This window comes from Patagioenas fasciata, chromosome 5 (genome assembly GCF_037038585.1).
Source record: "Patagioenas fasciata isolate bPatFas1 chromosome 5, bPatFas1.hap1, whole genome shotgun sequence".
NCBI classification, from domain to species: domain Eukaryota; kingdom Metazoa; phylum Chordata; class Aves; order Columbiformes; family Columbidae; genus Patagioenas; species Patagioenas fasciata.
The window spans coordinates 2786781-2803610 of NC_092524.1; the positions used below are offsets into that span (position 1 = coordinate 2786781).

Below are 16830 nucleotides of genomic sequence, written 5' to 3' on the forward strand. Positions count from 1 at the left end.
GATGTGCTTGGGAATGGTGCTGCAAGATAAGAAGCCTGGAGAAATGGATCCAACTGACTGACACCTAAAACAGTTCATGTTAACTTACCCAACAACCCCATCCTCCCAATAATTACGATTGTCCCTATAAATTGTAGTAGCATAATGCACATGCCTGTGGCAAACCGCTTGACCACTTTGGGTGATTATGTATTTTGTAACTTCTATAAGAGTCCATTTTTTTCCCCCCCATTGAGAGCAATATACGCTTTTCAGTTATGAAAATGGTGTTATTCTAAATAAAACTGACATGATCCACCAACACTTTTGGAAGCACAGATGCTTTGTCCCACTATTTACTAAAGAGGTTCACACTTAGATTAAAGCAGTGAAAGCAAATCACTGAATTAAGCCTGGAACAACATAATGATTTAAGGAATTCGCTGAGAGCTTTTGGTAGGAGGAAAGTTACACAAAGGCAAAATTAGATTGTTTTCTGTACAACAGCAGAACACAGAAACAGCATGCAGTCCAATATTGCTACATTTGTTTTTCTAAGCATCTTGTGTAGTTCCATTTGTCTTTGTTCTCCCCTGCAACATCAGACTGCAACCCACACATTTGTATATTGTATCCAAGGCCCATCAGTGTCAGACATTAAGAGAAAAAATCAGGCATTTTTGTTTGCAGGAGCTACCAGCCATGAAATTCTCCTCTCTCTGATTGACATTGCTTTTATTTTATTTTTTTTTCGCCATAAACTATGTGGGTTGGGATATGCACAATCCCCTGATGTTAAATGATATTTTTCCCAACTCAATATATACATAATGGAAAGAACAAAATTAATTTGTTGTGTAATTCAATGCTTCTGAGCGGTGCTGCATCAGGATTAGATTTTCCCAGTGTATTATTAGTGGAGAAAATTGCACCATCCTTTCACCAGCTTGCTTAAAGAGCATAAGAATCTGTAGTTAGATATAATTATATTTGATTTGTATTTTCTGTTTTATTGTTGGAGGTAAAAGAATGCAGCTTCAGGGTTTCACACTTGAATGCTTTCAGTTCAAGCTGATAGTCTGAGCTAAATAGATCTTTATGTCCAGATATGCTATGAGTTGTTAATCTCTTGCTTCAACGACACTTTTAAGGAGCTGGTTGCTAATCGTCCACTGCAGAATAAAGATGAGGAATTCTGGATGAATTCTACTTGCTGATGAAAGCAGACCTTGAAATCAGCCTAGTCCATGTTTAAAGAAATCAATTAAAAACAAGTAGTTTGGTGTCTGGTCTGCTGCAAATCACCCATTGCCATTTTTTTTGAAAGGGTTCACAATAAATATTTACTTCTAAAAATATTTCCTTGTTTTCACAACAACCAGCAAAGAAAACTATTGGTTACCTGGGTGCACAAATGTATCGAATACAGATGCAAATATTTGTCGTAGTTATTTGTATTTTTCAGAGTGAGTTTGATGTTATTTTCGACCCAAACATGTGTAGTAGAAATGAGGGGTTGTGCGTTTCCAGGCATATAAAAAGTTGAGAAATGCTTGTCAGAGCTGGGTTCTCATTGCCCACCTCTGGTGAGGGAGAATGCTCTGCAGAGAAAAAAGTGCATAAAACACAGATTTTTGTTTGGATAAGTTACTTTTTTGTTATAGCAGTTACACTGCAAGAGAGCCATAGGTGTTTTATTCAAATTGGCCGCATCTTTTGACGTTGCTGATGGATTTCAATCACGTTTTTAAATCCTCCTTCAACTATTGTAACTCTCCGTCATCGCATTTACTTCTCCTCTCTCCCCAAGCCCCTGCTTGCGAGGCATCTCCCTCATTACGGGCCATTGTTTGCCCCCGGTTTCCAGCCTTTCACGCAGAATTGGAAGGTTTCGTTTTCCCGCCTTTTAACCTCCCGCTCTTCCGGTTCTTCGCGCGCCCCCACCCGGGTTCCTCACACCAGCGTCCCTGGGGATGGAGGCTTTTATTTCAATTCTCAGGTAAATTCTGATTTGTATATCTGTATCACTGCAGTCAAAGCTTCAAATATTTGCAGCTATTGCCACATTGAGCTTTCCAGTGATTTTTTTTCTTTTTAAAAACCCCACGATATTCAAGCTCTTTTGGGTCGTCATTTTGAAACCTGTTATCTTCTAACCCGTCAGAGAGATTTCAGATATTCGCTCTGAGTTGTAGCAAGTTTTAAGCAATACTTAGCAATTTTTAAAAGTAATCTAAATAGAAGATTCTATATATGTTCTCAACTTTCTGTGGGCATCTGAAAGCAAAGCCTTGAGGTGAACGCGTCTCCCCCCTCCAGAATCATTGCAGCTCTTTGAATGTTATTCTTGCATTACTGCTATAAACTTAGCGAAGGTTTATTTATAATCACGCGAGCGTGGCAAGAAAGAGAGATTGATTTTTGTTTCCCATGATTTTAAGCTCATTTATATGTGGCAACTGGACATTCGTCAATTTCTAAATACCCTTGAAACGTACCCACAAACACATACACCTCATGTGCTGAGATATTAAAATACTTCTAATAACAGCAATTGAGTAAAGTGTTTTCTGCAGAATCGGAGAGCCCAGCAGCGGCCAGTTTGCTCCACAACGTGAAAAAATTGCCTTTAATTAACTTATGGCTTCTGCTGGCTATGTGAGAGCCTTCCTGACTCCACAGTGGTGGTTTTTAAGCAAATTCTGTGTATGTTCCTGGTGAGAGCTGAGGGAGACTGGCCCTTGTCACACAGAGCAGAATTTGGGGACAGCAATGTCACAGAGATACCGGGTGTCGGAAGGGATGTCTGACACGTTGGCTGTGGAACTTGCACTGTTATTTTTACTTTTTGGTTTTTTCCTTCTAATTGATAACTCTTGCCATCTGTTCCTGAGCCATCCCCCTGCTGTCCTTTCCTACACACAGTCTCCTGCCCCCATTCTACTCATCCAACTCGGAATGGCTGCCTGCAGGCTACTAACAGGAGCTACTACCAGTAGTAGCTGGGTGGTAAGAAGATGCTAATGGCAGGTCAGCTCACCTGGGCTCTTTGAGCATCATTTAAGTGGGTTCAGATGCTTCTCCCTCCCAGATATTTTCAGAAAAACAAATAAACCCAAAACCAAGCAAAAAACACCCGCAAAAACCCCTTTGTTTTATAAAACATATTTAGTTGGTCCTCTGAAGTGGATTCCTTCTGAATCTATCCCACTTTCTGTGCTCCTGGCCACCTTGGGGCTTTCTGGAATAAGTAAGTAATCTGGAATCGCTGTACCAATCTAGGTTTGGTTTTTTTGGTAATGAAATCTTTCTGTACTTTACAGTCTATATTTGAATCTGTCTTTTCTTGTCTAACTCTCCATTTGGTGCCTTAGCATACAGGAAGTCTATTTTATAGTGGAGAAAAAATATGCTAAGAACTGTATTTTTAACAAAAACCTAGATGGGCATACAAGTTAAAGGGGTTTTTCTGCGAAGAACTCTTAAATGGACTAAATTAAAAAAAAAAGAATAAAGCATAGCAATTATAACTGTGTTTTACCATTATCTGAGAAGCTCTTGCTCTTAGAGGTTTGTTGGTGGGATGATTAAGAACAAGCGTAGATTTGGTCAGATAATTTTTTCCTTTTTCTAGAAGTGCCTCAAAATAGATCTTCAAGAGCATGCAAGCCACTGATTTTCCACAGATTCTTAATGGGAGCTATAGACTGAAAATACCTATACAAATTTGGGAACTTAGTGTTTCAAATGTACCAAGAAATGCTAATAAAAATTAACTTAAAAGCCCATGTTTTGATTTCTGCTTAAGGTGGCTTGTTCTTCTCCACATGCAGAGCTCACAGACATTTTCCTGAGCACATACAGAACAAGCAGGGGAATTAGGACTTATCTCACCTGTATTTGCAAGGTTCTTTGTTATTTTTAGATTATGGATGCTAACAACTTGTGCGTTACATTATTGTTGTGTGCTAGCATGGTCAAATTATTAGGTTTTTGTCCGGAGCTAATAATACCAAGATTACCATTGTGAGGCAGAATTTCTTTCAGGAAAAGGTGGAAGCTGCTGGAATATCTTATTTTTTGACTTCCCAACACCAGTGATTTTTGGACCTCAGCTAAAAGAAACAAATTCTAACAAGCTATTAGCGAAAACTAGAAAAAATAAAACACTGCAGCTGCAAATAGTTCACTGACTTCCTTGATTGTCATATTTTCCAAATGTACAATAGTGTTTATTGCAGTAGGCTCTGCCATGTAGGAAGAAATTGTATTTCCTGCGTTGGAGAAAAGACAGACAGTTAAATGGGATAAAAAGATCACTCGTCAGGTGATATAATTGATGGTGCGGATCGGAAAGAGTTCCCACTATTTCCATGAAACTCAATAGTTTTAAATGACTTAAATAATTTTTATGTTTTTCTAACACTGATTAGAAACCTCTAGATGATAAAATGCTACAGCTCCGGCAAGGATCTAATAAAAATACCCCCTGGGATTGATTTTGATTGACTGCAGTTCCCTGTTTTTATTTTACTGTATACGAACAGACACGAATGAGCGCAATTGAGTTAACCCTTTCCTCACCGAACTGCTGTGATGAGGCACTTGGGTTATCAATAGTTTGAAATCCTGACACCCACAGAAAGAAAAAGGCAGTTTGAGGATTCGACTCCCAGGATTCTACACCAGCGTCACCTTCTCAGTAAAACACCCAGGATATTCTTCTTAGAGAAACGTGAGAGATATTTAATGCTTATCCAATACGAAACTATATATTCTGAACTATCAGAACTGAGCATAGGGAGGCAGTGATTTTTTTTTTCCTATGCATGTTACAGATAATTCTTGGAGTATACAGGGATCAATCTACATTCTGTATTATCAATATTGCCCTACAGTGTATAAAATGAAGATGCTCTTCCCAGGAACCCTGTGCCCGTGGGTGTTACAGCGATGCCTGGATAAGGAAGCGCAACAGCCCTCACGTTATTGTGGGGTTGCTAAAAGTAAAGATCACCAGCAAACGCTTGCCTAACTTTTTACAAAGCTCATTCTCAGCCCCGTCATTAAGCAAAAATGAAGAATTTAGCCTATTTCCTGGGCATTTTGGGAACTATCCTCATAATACTCACTTGTGTTGGTCTCCATTTGAAATAGGAGTGTTACCAGATTTGGAGGTTTTCATGCAGAATTCACCCGCTCCCGAATACTAACTTTAGTTAGAAAGCACTACGGAAATATAAAATATTATTAATATCTCTCGTTCCTTTCCCATTTGTAGCACCAAATGTAATCAGGGGGATTGAATGAAGATATTAGAAAGAGGAACACACGAAAGCTTAACATTCAGGTTAGCTGCAGGGTTGTTCTGGCATGGCAGCTCTTGTTCTGGAAATGATATTGATTATTCTGGGGAGCTAATTAATGCACATACTTATAAGTTAGTGAATAGCAGTTCAAAGTTATTCTTCAGGAAGCTTTGCATCTTTTCAAAGTATAAGAAAATTCTTCCTGTCAAAGAAAGACATTTAATGATGTACGTTTGCTGTGTCTGACATTTGCTCTGCTATGAATACTTGTTTTTAAAAATAAGTTGAATCAAAGCATAAAATTATATTAATTTAGAGCAATATTCCTTTCATTATAAATTAATAACTATTTAAACACTGGAATGTTAAGTTTAAACTATTCAATTTATTTATGCTTACTAATTCTTTTCAGCATTATGCTAAATACGAGATCATTATGCAGAGAGAGGTTAAATCTATTTTAATAATTTATTTTCTCTTTCATGAAGCAGTTTTCGCGGTACGAATAAGACCTGTTTTTCAAAATAGATGCATTAGCGATCAACAGAGATGTCTGAAATGGAATAAATGTTTATTAACTGTTATATAGTTTATACTACCTGAGGACATTTTTTTAATGTAGGTTATTATTATTATTTTTTAAATATACAGTGACTTTACTATTCTTTGGAATCTTGATATCTTACATTTAACTTGTTATGCTTAAAATGTGTGTGATTTTTAGCACCTCCCCCTTGCTTCCTATCTGCCCATTTCAGTTATTTGCTCTTCCTCTGGGAGCATGTTTGCACTGGCTGGCATAGCTATCTATAGAATACTTTTTTTCTTCAGAATTGGTAATTTTAAAACTACAGTTATCTGTTTTCTGGCATCTGCACTGCATTTAGTGAACCAGCTTGGTCATATTTTTACTCTGTGCAAAAAAAAAAGCCAAAACACCTGTTTTATTCCAGTGCAATGGAAGTGAAAAACAATTGTGCTTATATCTCATCTGTTTCAGACTGGAATATAGGCCATGCTAAGATATTTGGTTTAGTGGCAGTTTTATCTACTTCCGTAACACAGTCATTGTGTGAAGTTTGGTGTGATTTGTACTTTTTCTCGAATTGGCTCTCTGGAGCATTGCAGTGAGCAAGCAAATAGGTAGCAAAAAGGAAATAAGTAGCAAAAAGCAAGTAGCATAAGAACTGGTCCAGGCTGCCCAGGGAGGTTGTGGAGTCTCCTTCTCTGCAGCCATTCAAACCCACCTGGACACCTTCCTGTGGAACCTCAGCTGGGTGTTCCTGCTCCAGGGGGGGATTGCACTGGATGAGCTTTCCAGGGCCCTTCCAACCCCTGACACTTTGTGATTCTGTGAAATAAATAGCCAAAACAAAACAAAAATAGCAATAATCAAATAGGTAATCAAAAGCACATAACAAAAAGCAAGTAGCAAAAAGCAAATAAACAACAAAAAAGCAAGTAGCAAAAAGCAAATAAACAACAAAAAAGCAAGTAGCAAAAAGCAAATAAACCACAAAAAGCAAATAAACCACAAAAAGCAAGTAGCAAAAAGCAAATAAGCAGCAAACCCCTCTGCTCGCTGAGAGGCAGCTGTGCAAGTTTTGGAGCTGCCTGCCCTCCTCCAGCAGCTCCCATCTCTGCCAGCGTTTTCCTCTCCCCAGCTGCAGCCTGTGAAGCGCAGCACCTTCTCACGCCTGGCTCCCCCCGAATTCTCATTCAATGTGAATTTTTGGCCCCCTCGCATCCCCAGCCGCCCGCACCTCCCTCACCCGGCGTTTGCTCCCGCACAGCCGCGGCGCTGGCGGCAGCATGGTCTGCGGGGCTGTGGCGGTGCTGTTCACATGACTAATCCTCTGAAAGATAGCAAGAGGTTTTTTTCCTATCTTTTTTTTTGTGTGTGTGTGTGTGTGAGCAGCTCCAGTCTCCGCACAGTTGGCTCCCAGCTGACAGACAGAATGTGGGGTGGGCTTTGTCACCAGAACGCCGGGTGCTGCGTGCCCAGCGATGCTCGCAATTACACAGTGCCCAGAAACCTGCTGCTTATGTCAGGGTGCAGCCAGCCTGAACACATAGAAATTGGGTAGCTTTCTTATTTATTTTTTTAAAATTTTATTTTATTATATTTTTGTGTTGCCTCTTTCTTCTCAGCAAAGGTTATATAATGAGGGGATTGCTGCTAAAGTAAAAAGGGAAAATGAAGTCTTTGTTAAATGCCTTCACAAAGAAAGAAGGTAAGCGATAAAAGCAGAACACTTTGATGTTTCAGACCGGTGTTTTCTTGTGTACATTTAATATGATCGGCTTAGTGACTCTAGTAATCAATTCCTGCAATTTATTTTTTTAAATTATTATGTTAAAGTCCATTTAGACAACTGATTGTTAAGGCTGGATGTGACTTTAATAATTTGAATGTTTTCTCTGAAGAGTCAAGGAGTTGTAAAAATGTTTTTCTTCCCTAAGAAATGCATTTAAAGACATGAGAGGAATTTCCTCGTGGATTCTGGTAGTGAATGGTGCTGAATTGCCCCTTCAGATGTATGGAATGCCAGGAATAGAATCCTGAGAGCTGGAGGAAGGATTAATTGGTACTATCAGATATGCTTTAGGGATGATAATTTTAAACTTTAGGGGCATGAAATTAGTTCAGACATTTTCATGTCATTTTATATCAAGTGTTTTTCCCAAACAAGTTTTGCAGCAGTTATACTTACAGTTCTGAACATGGGGAAATATTGTGGAAAACCTGTCTAACAGGGGCTAAAGCATGGACATATGCATTTCATCCATTTCTTGTGTAGTGTTTTGTGGGTTTTTTAATTGTGAAAATAATATAAATAATGCCTGTAAGAAGCAGCTAAAAAAATATCCACCCACTTACAGTTTGCAGATTGCTGGGAAAAAGAAACAGTTGGGTGGAATATTAATCACTTTAGGCACGGAAATGCTTATTTTTAATTCTTTCTATAAAAGATTTGTGTTAGACACCCGTCAATGGGTGTAATTAGTTGTCCCCTTTCCCGTTTATTTTCTGTAGCAAAAGCTAATTTTGCTTGTAGTTGTCTCCTTAATAACAGAACAGTAATAGCAAGGCAAATCTAACTCCTAAGTGATTGTGTAAAATCCTAAGGTATGCAAGGGAAAAAGAATTAATTTAGTCTGGTACCTGGAGAGTGTGTTTACATACGGAACATACCCGGTTTTTCTGAAGGAATGAATGCACCGGTTTTGTGTTTTCTAAAATGTGTCGGTATAAACGTGCTCAGCGATTCTCCGTCCGTCCTGTCACTGTGCCCCTCGTGCTCCCTCCCACTCCCACCAGCCTCTCAAAAGTTGCAGCGAACGTCCCCAAATGTTGGCAAACTTTAGATTGATCACTCTCTGGCTGGTGGGTTTAGAGTCTCCCCTGTTTAACATAATGAAAAATTAAAATCTAAGGGTCACATCTAATTTCTGCTGAAGTCCAAGACAAACTTTGGTGACCTAAAGGGAACAGCATTAGACCTTCAGGTAGCAAACCTGTATGTACAAAATATTCCCTATATTGAGTTTTGTGTGCTTTCTCCTTTACTCAAATTACTACAGTAGCTATTCTGCTTTATCGTACCTGGGAAAGATCACTGTCTTCAATGAAATGATTTCTAGAGCTGTGTTCCAAATGTCAAAAATACAGGAATGCACAAGTGGCACGTCTGTGTCATATATATACATCAATCTCGAGGATCTGTATATGTCAATTTTGAATAAAAGTGCTGTGAGTTTTCTTATAGTTAGTACTAACCGGGGCTTCCACATTTGAAGTACCAAGGTGCTTTCAGTGATATACTGTGCTGCTTTGAAAGCTGAAAAAAATATGAAAAAGTAGGAATATTCTGAAAATTAGTTTATAGCATAAATATTCTACTTCTAAGCTTTATGCCCTTTAACAGCTTTTAAAGATTACTTCCTTTATTTCTACCTTGTTTCAAATGAAATACTATGGAAATGAATTTAAAGCCCTTTCTGTGCACTGTTCTCTTGTTGGGTTGTTCTGATGCTGCTGAGCTGTTTACCAATGCAAGTTTCAGCTCATTGGAATATAGGGCTTGTGTTTGCAAAACATTCGGTCACATTCACTGATTCTGGTGAAAATTACATAAACCATTCTTTTTCTTGCAGTTCCAGCTTTATGTTATAAATATTCTTTCAGTTTTGCTCTGAAACGTTAAATTTTGCTGTGTTCTCTCAATTAAAGACTGTATTTCAAGGCAGGACAGATTGATTCCTATGTATATTCATGTTTTTGTGAATGTATTTACTTGTACAGTATGACAGACATTCTTATTCTGTTTTCTGTGTGTTTTTGAAGGGTATTGACTGCGTAGACATTTCTGGCACTTTATAAATGGCACTTTAGACATGTAGGATGATATTTAGTGGGTCTTCTTTCCCAATTGCAATATGATTTTTTGAAAATTACAACAGCTTGATAAAGTCTTCAGAATAAGGCCTGACTGCCTTTTGTTAGTTACACTACTGCAACTTTTCAGATGTAAATATATGCACCCAGGATCAAATCCTGTGACCCCACGAGTTCCACTGAAGTAAATAAATGAGAGTAGTTGCATGAATGGGGACTGAGGCAAACATGGGTTTTCAGAGTCAGATCCTTTATTGCCTTGAAATATGGGTAGGAAATGCCATCACATTTAGTGAGAGCTGGATGCCTTTTATTAGGAAATTTGCCTTTTAAGTTGCACTTGGATCTAACTGACCTACTACATTGCGAAAAGGAGATGTGGAAAATATAGCGTCTGCTGGTACAAAATCTCGTGTGACCACAGCGCTGTGGCCATAACACTGACAAAATGATGGGCCCTCTGGTTTGTATTATGTTTTTATTGCCCTTGTTTTTGTTTTTTTGTTATGACTATTTCATTAAGTGGTGTATTGCAGCCTTTGAATACAGGCTTGTTCTCTTGGGGACATGGCACGTGATGGAGCGAGTGTATTACCCTCGGGTAATATGTTCTATATACCATAGTAATAGATGTGGTGGAAATGCTTAGATTAGAAAGAGAGGAATACCTGGGGATTACAGCAATGTAATAGAGTTCTGCCAGGAGAAAAATCTATGTCCTCAATTTTTAACCTGGAGGATGGGGATAAGGTGACTGTTAACACTTCTGATTTCAGGTTAGACCTGAACTTGTGATAGAACAAAATTCACCCAGTTGGGTGCCAGTGGGAGAAAGAAGTTAGAAGTTCACGCATCAAAAATTCTCCCAGCCAGCCCTGTTGTGTGTAGTTCTGATCAAATAAAACAACATAGTGTGAACAGGAACTTTTTGAGACTCATACTTGCCAATAATGAGATGTTTCCCATTTCCTAGCCCATAGTTCAGACTGCTCAGCAGACTCATGCCTCTGGTGTTGCCTTATTATTTATTAAAGCCAGTAAACAGGATGCTGTTGCCCAGTTGTTTTCCGTTTTAGTCTTGTTTTAAAGATAAATGCAATTAGCTATGCGGGCAAGGTAGAGTTTTTGTCTCTGCAGAATAAACAATGCCATATGTTGCGAAATCTTTTTATGGGGTGGTAAACACATATAAATGGTGAAATCATCTGAGATTACCCTGGACGTCTTTCTTTACACAGTGCCCTTCAGAGAGGCTCCCACCTATTCAAACAGAAGGCGGAGACCCCCGAGCACCTTGGCAGCACCTCGGATCTTGCTTCGCTCCAACAGCGACAACAATCTGAACATCAACAACCTCCCCGAGTGGTCAGCCTCCTCCTCTGCTTCTTCACACCGCAGCCTTTCACCTCATCTACTTCAACAGATGCAGAATAATCCTAATGGAACTGTAAAAACTGTGGGGAGTTACACTCCATCCTCCCGGAGCCGGTCGCCATCCCTCAACAGGCTGGGAGAGGATGCCAAAAGGCAGCAGCACAGGCACATCAGGTGACTTTTTGATTATTTGCACGTGAGATCCCCCGCAATGTTATCATACTGGGCTGCCATGTTCTTTTATACTCTTTGTGTGCCCACTTTATCTAATATACAGGTAATAAAATCTCAGCACAGTGGGATGAGTCCAAGTGTGACTATTTTAATTGGAAGCTCCAGTCAAAGGCAGCTGTTTGCTCACAGAGCTCCAGCAGCCAGGCAGACTTTAAAATTCAGCAAAGCTCAGCAGTGACTTAGCACTGAATTTGCACCTCCAAATCAAGGTGCTAGTGCCTAGTGCTCAAGATCTTTCAATAGTTGAAATAATGACTGCATTTAACAGCAAAGTAAAATGTTTCTGAGATACTTGGCCTCTTCATGAAACTATTGGTGCTGCCTGAAACCTATGTTGGGGCTGCTCATGGGTGACGAAGCAGAGACTGTTTAAGTTCTCTTACCTGTAGATGTGTGCTGAACAAAGAGTAAAATAGAGGGAACAATTTGGGGAATAAGTGGGGCTGTGTAGAAACCTGGATAAGAGCAAAGTGGGCTTCTTGAGATGACAGTGATTCATGTAATGGGCTTCTCATGATTCTCCTTGCTGCGGGGTTTTGCATACCCCATGACTTTGCTGCTCTTTCTTTCCTCGTGAATTACAAATGTGATCCAGCAGGCACTCTCTGCAAATACCCTGCAGCTATGTCCCACTGGAGAGTAAATCCTGACTAATTAGAGTGATGTAGCTATTGTAAGTAATATAATAAAACAGGGCATTGTGTCTAGGTTTTGATCACAAATGGGGGCTTCAGCTTTATGAACAGACAATTACAGCTTCACTTTGAGGAGGACTTCAAAACTACATCTGTCAAGTGTGCAGGCTATGGAGCTGCACCAGGATGAGGGCTTAAAGCTCAGAGCTGCAATAATGAAGGGAGACAGAGCTGAGTACTGATGGACAGAATTAGAGCTTAAATATTTTGGCCAAAGCTATTTAATTCCACAATCATTTAAAATATCATGCTTTGTCTGTCCTGTTTGCTAATATAAAAAACTAGCCACTGTTCAGAGTAGAAAAGGGCATGAATGTTGTTAGGAAATGCAGCTGTTGGTTTCTCTTTGTCATTTGTAGGTGTAATGGATATTTACTCGAGTTTTCAAGCCAGTAAAACAAAACCTCATGTAGTTGAAGCTGTCACCTATTACCTTGCACATCCTTCTCTCCTTGGCTGTAGGCACCCAAACCGACAAGCTCTATTTGTTATAGCAACAGTAATGCCGGAGAACGGAAATACAGCGCAGTGTAAAAATGAAATAACATCTGAAATGTAGGAATTACTGGAAGGATCAGGGTGTACATTTCTTATACCAGTGGTTTCATGCAGTAGAGCAAATTTGTCTTAACGTTGTAGGTTACAAGATTGGCAAAAGCTGATTTGATTATAATTTGGGTGACACCTCCTCCCAGGGACTTGTCTCAGCTTGAAAACATGTTTTCTGTAATGAGGCTTCACTTAGGTGAGGAGGTGGTTGTGAGGTGCTCTTCAGAGAATGAGCGTCCTCATTGCACTGGATACGGCTGATGCCACCAAAGTGGGAGGTTTAACCTTAGAGTCAATGGTTATCTTAGCTGGAAGTGATTAAAAGTGCCTTTTCATCAATATTCCTGGGATAATCCACTTCCAGACTCTTCAAGTATAAATAATCCTTTGAGGAGGGAACAATTAAAAAATGTTTTTGAATAAGGAAACATTTGTTTGCTATGAGTTTGTTCAGCCACTTTCCTCTTCCCTTTCTGAAAGCACGCAATCTTGAAAACTAGCACAACTGGTAGTGAAAACCAATTTAATGCCTGAAATTTTGTGGAAATATAATTGTGGTCTCTCTTAGTGTATCAGTATCACAGCCACTTAAACTGCCACCCAGATGCAGAGTTGCCTACGTACCATCAAGACTTGTTTCAGAGGCATCCAGAATACGTCCAAGTACTGAGAAGAGAGCTGGAGGCTCTCTAAATTTAAAGACAACTAAAAGGTTTATATATGTATTTCTTTTTCCTGTAAGCAATGCCTTTTCTCGCCACAGGCCCATTTTGCAGTCATGAATGGCACTTTACATGACACTTTCCTCACAGATTTTGTTTAACTGTGTGGCCACCTACTTACTGTCAGTTAAATGTAGGAATTGTTGCTGTCTCTGCTTATTATTTGCAAATAATACGTTCACCACGAAGCTGTTGTTCCCTTTAGATGAAAAAGCCCTTTTTGACATAGCAGTAGATTGGGTCGCGGAGCAGAAGCAGCCAGAAGGGGTAGGTTAATTAGTGGAGAAGGTCAGAGTATGACAAAGGGTTAATGAGGTTTGTGGGGTCTGTGTTGTGGAAAGGAGAGGGATGGAAAGTGATGCTGGAAGGGGTTTGTGTGATCTTTACAGCTGGTGTGGCTCAGGTGTTCATCATTTTATGAGGCTGCTGCTTTTCATACCAAACTGCTTCTGGGTGAGGGGAAACTGGGAGTGGAATGGGAGCTGGATCACAGATGGCCGCCTTTTCTAGATGAAACACATCTACGTGTCTTCTGAATTCTCTACATCCTTCTCCTGCTCCTTTGTGACATGGGTCTTGCTGGGCTGAGAGCCCAAGCTGGGGATGAGGGCGGACAGAAAAGATCTTTTTTGAAGAAGTCATCTATCCCATGTTGCAGCCCTGATTTCTGTTATTAAGTCTGCCTGGTGAGAAATGATGCATTCAGTGTGAAGGATCAATGTGCCGTTTCCCTCTCCTCTTTCAGTAAGAGAGAAAATGAATGAATCTTCTGTGATAGGAGTTAAAGATGCTGGGATGTAACACTGTGAGTAGCTGCTACCAGGAGAAGCAGATGATACAGCTTGATACAAGTGGAAATGGGATGTATAGCATCCAGTTTATAGATCTGGATTTTTTTATGGTGATGACTGTTTCTTCGCTTATGAGGAAAAAGGAATGGAGCAAAAGAACTGAAACCCACATGTCATCTCTTTCTGTCTTCTTTTCAACAACTGTGAGAGTTGGCTGAGGTTTCTGGTGCAGACTTCATCACAGACGTGCAACCAGAGCTCGCTTTTAAACCCTTAAGTACAGCTTATCTTTTTTAGCACCTGTTCATAGTAATAGAAGAACTATTCCAAATGGTAAAGAAGTTACTGCAGGAAAATGGAAGTGTTTGTGATGTGAAAGATACACTGTGTTTGTTTTTCTATGCAGACAATTTCTTTATTTATAATAGGAGTGTTATTGACTTCTGTTTTGGTCAGAGATTCGTTGAAACAAAAACTTCAAAGAAACAGTAAACTCCAGCCCTTGTATTTCATTTTGCTTGCAGTAGTTTGAGAGCTTTTCTTTCTCCTTACAACAAAGTAAGCAGAGTGTTGCAATATTTGACAACCATTAGATCATTCTTCTTCCTTTGGTACTCTATCTTTCCTCATAAATCTTTTGAATATTCTTCTTTCTTATGAACACTTTCTGTTTCTAGACTTTCTGTGTTGAGTCTCAAATTTTTATGATTTTTTTAAAGTTGAATAGTAGTGTATTGCAAGTTTGTTAACAATATCTCCTGTAGGTTTCCCACCTTCTTTTAACATTTGCCTCTTTCTTGCCTTGTATTTTTGACAGTTCACCTATTTTTCCAGGGGTTTATTAGTCATCTTATGCATTGTTCTCTGGCTTTCAATAATTTCTTCGTTATATACCATAAGTAGATTGTGTGTTGTTTGATGACCTATGGCTTATCTGGGCACACCATTCTGAAGTCATTGGGAGAGCTATTGATTGCGAACAATAAGAAGATATTTTGGAGAATATGTTAGCCAGAAGAACCGAGCTTTGCACAGATCTCAAGTTTAGCTCCAGGCCTTGGAGTGGTGAAGTAACTTGATTATTCCATCCATTCAGTTAATAATTCAGTTGTCTTGATTGTTCAGTCAACATTACAATATTACGAAGATATCCATTGCCAACAATAATTGTAAATACTGACATTTTAAAGTCTTTCTGACAAATTGTTTTTAATGTATGATTTGCATATAAATTTTAAACTTCATCAGGGTCCACGAATGCACAAGTTTAATCTGCAGAAAAACTAAAAACTTTGGTGTTATGTGTTTCCATTTCTAGGCCATCATGGTCAGATGAATATTGATCATGTTTCATAATGAAAGAATTCAATCATGAAAAGCATATGTTTAGGATGAAAAACCTGTATTTTTTCTGCAGAGTTAGATGTCTTACTGGGAGACAATTGTTATTCACTTCTTAATTTAATTCTGCTATTTTTATGGTAAATGATTAACTTTGGCCATTTTAAACACCCAGTTAATGTTTTTAAATTTCAATTTCCAGTGCCGTTTACAGTCCTGGTGCCAACAAGGATACTCTGGCTGCCTTGGATTATCAGGGTCCAAAACGCAAGCTTTACAGCGCTGTACCTGGAAGACTTTTTATTGTCGTAAAGCCATATCAACCTCAAGGAGAAGGGGAAATTCATCTGCACAAAGGAGACAGAGTCAAAGGTGAGTATGTAACTAATTTTGAATAAACTTCTTCCTCTGCTAAATGGAAATTTTATTTTTAAATTCTCTTCTATTTTAGGGGAAAAAAGGCTTTTATGCCTTTCTTTCTTTACAGGGCATTTTGCTCCTAGTTCTACTTTGTAACCAATACATATTCAGCTACTATTTTAATTGTGACTTCAAAGTGCCGCTAAAATTCAGAAATATGAGCAGTAATAGCAGCATTGTCTTTCATACCAAGCATGTAATTTGCTTCTGTGGCCATCATAGAAAGAAAACTCCAGGGTTTTAAGAAGTTGTAAGCATGTCAACTATCTAAGCAGCTCAGGAGGGAAACAGGGGTAGGGTCAAATCTGTTTCAAACCCTTTCCTCAAGGAAATTTATTGGTTAAGTGGAAAAAAAAATACCCTTGTGAGACTGAGGATAAGTAGCTAGAACCTACTGTAAATATTTTGGGGAAGAATTGTGGCAATGCATGTATAATTTCTGTCCACTGATGTACTTCCCAACTAAGAATATGTTAAAATCAGAGCTGAACATTACGTTATTATTTTGAAGACGTAAGTGCACCCAGGTACAGCTGAGAAAGCGGGTGGTGTGTTTTACAGGATTGACCTTCCAAAGGGAACGTTGTTATGCTGTTTCAGCTGCTGTTCTGCACATCCAGGTAAAATTGGTCATGAAAGAAATAAGACTTTCTGCTCAGTCCATACAAACCAAATACCAGTTGTGGAAATAAAATAAAAGAGAATAAATTCAGTGTCCTAAATTGAAGTGTTAAGCAGCTGAAAATTTCCTTGCAACTGAAACTACTTATCTTGCAAAGTAAAACTTCAAGTATCTCCTCCCTTGAGCCTGAAAACAGGAGTTGGGAAAAAAATGGGGATCCATTAGAAGGCATTTTTGTGTTTTTGTTTTTGGATGTGTCTGATTCTAAAGCGTTTGTGGGTTTAATAATTTTCATTGACTCAAGGCTTCAGAAGGTATAAGACAGAAATCTGAAGAATGCTGCACTTAAAACATATGCAGGATTTATTTTAAATGCAAGGATGAAGGAGGAAGGT

General features: G+C 39.0%; 1 protein-coding gene across 5 annotated transcripts in view; it reads left to right on the forward strand.

The window, feature by feature from the left end:
- SHANK2 (SH3 and multiple ankyrin repeat domains 2) overlaps positions 1-16830 on the forward strand; it is a 313850-nt gene that overhangs the window by 103964 nt on the left and 193056 nt on the right. For 4 of the 5 annotated variants that reach the window (XM_071808790.1, XM_071808789.1, XM_065839072.2 and 1 more), the window contains exons 13-14: positions 10926-11235; positions 15596-15765. In XM_071808790.1, coding sequence (XP_071664891.1) covers positions 10926-11235; positions 15596-15765 — 480 coding nt within the window. Of the gene's footprint in view, positions 1-7257; positions 7523-10925; positions 11236-15595; positions 15766-16830 lie in introns of those variants that run through there. The other variant, XM_065839073.2, reaches the window with a different exon arrangement.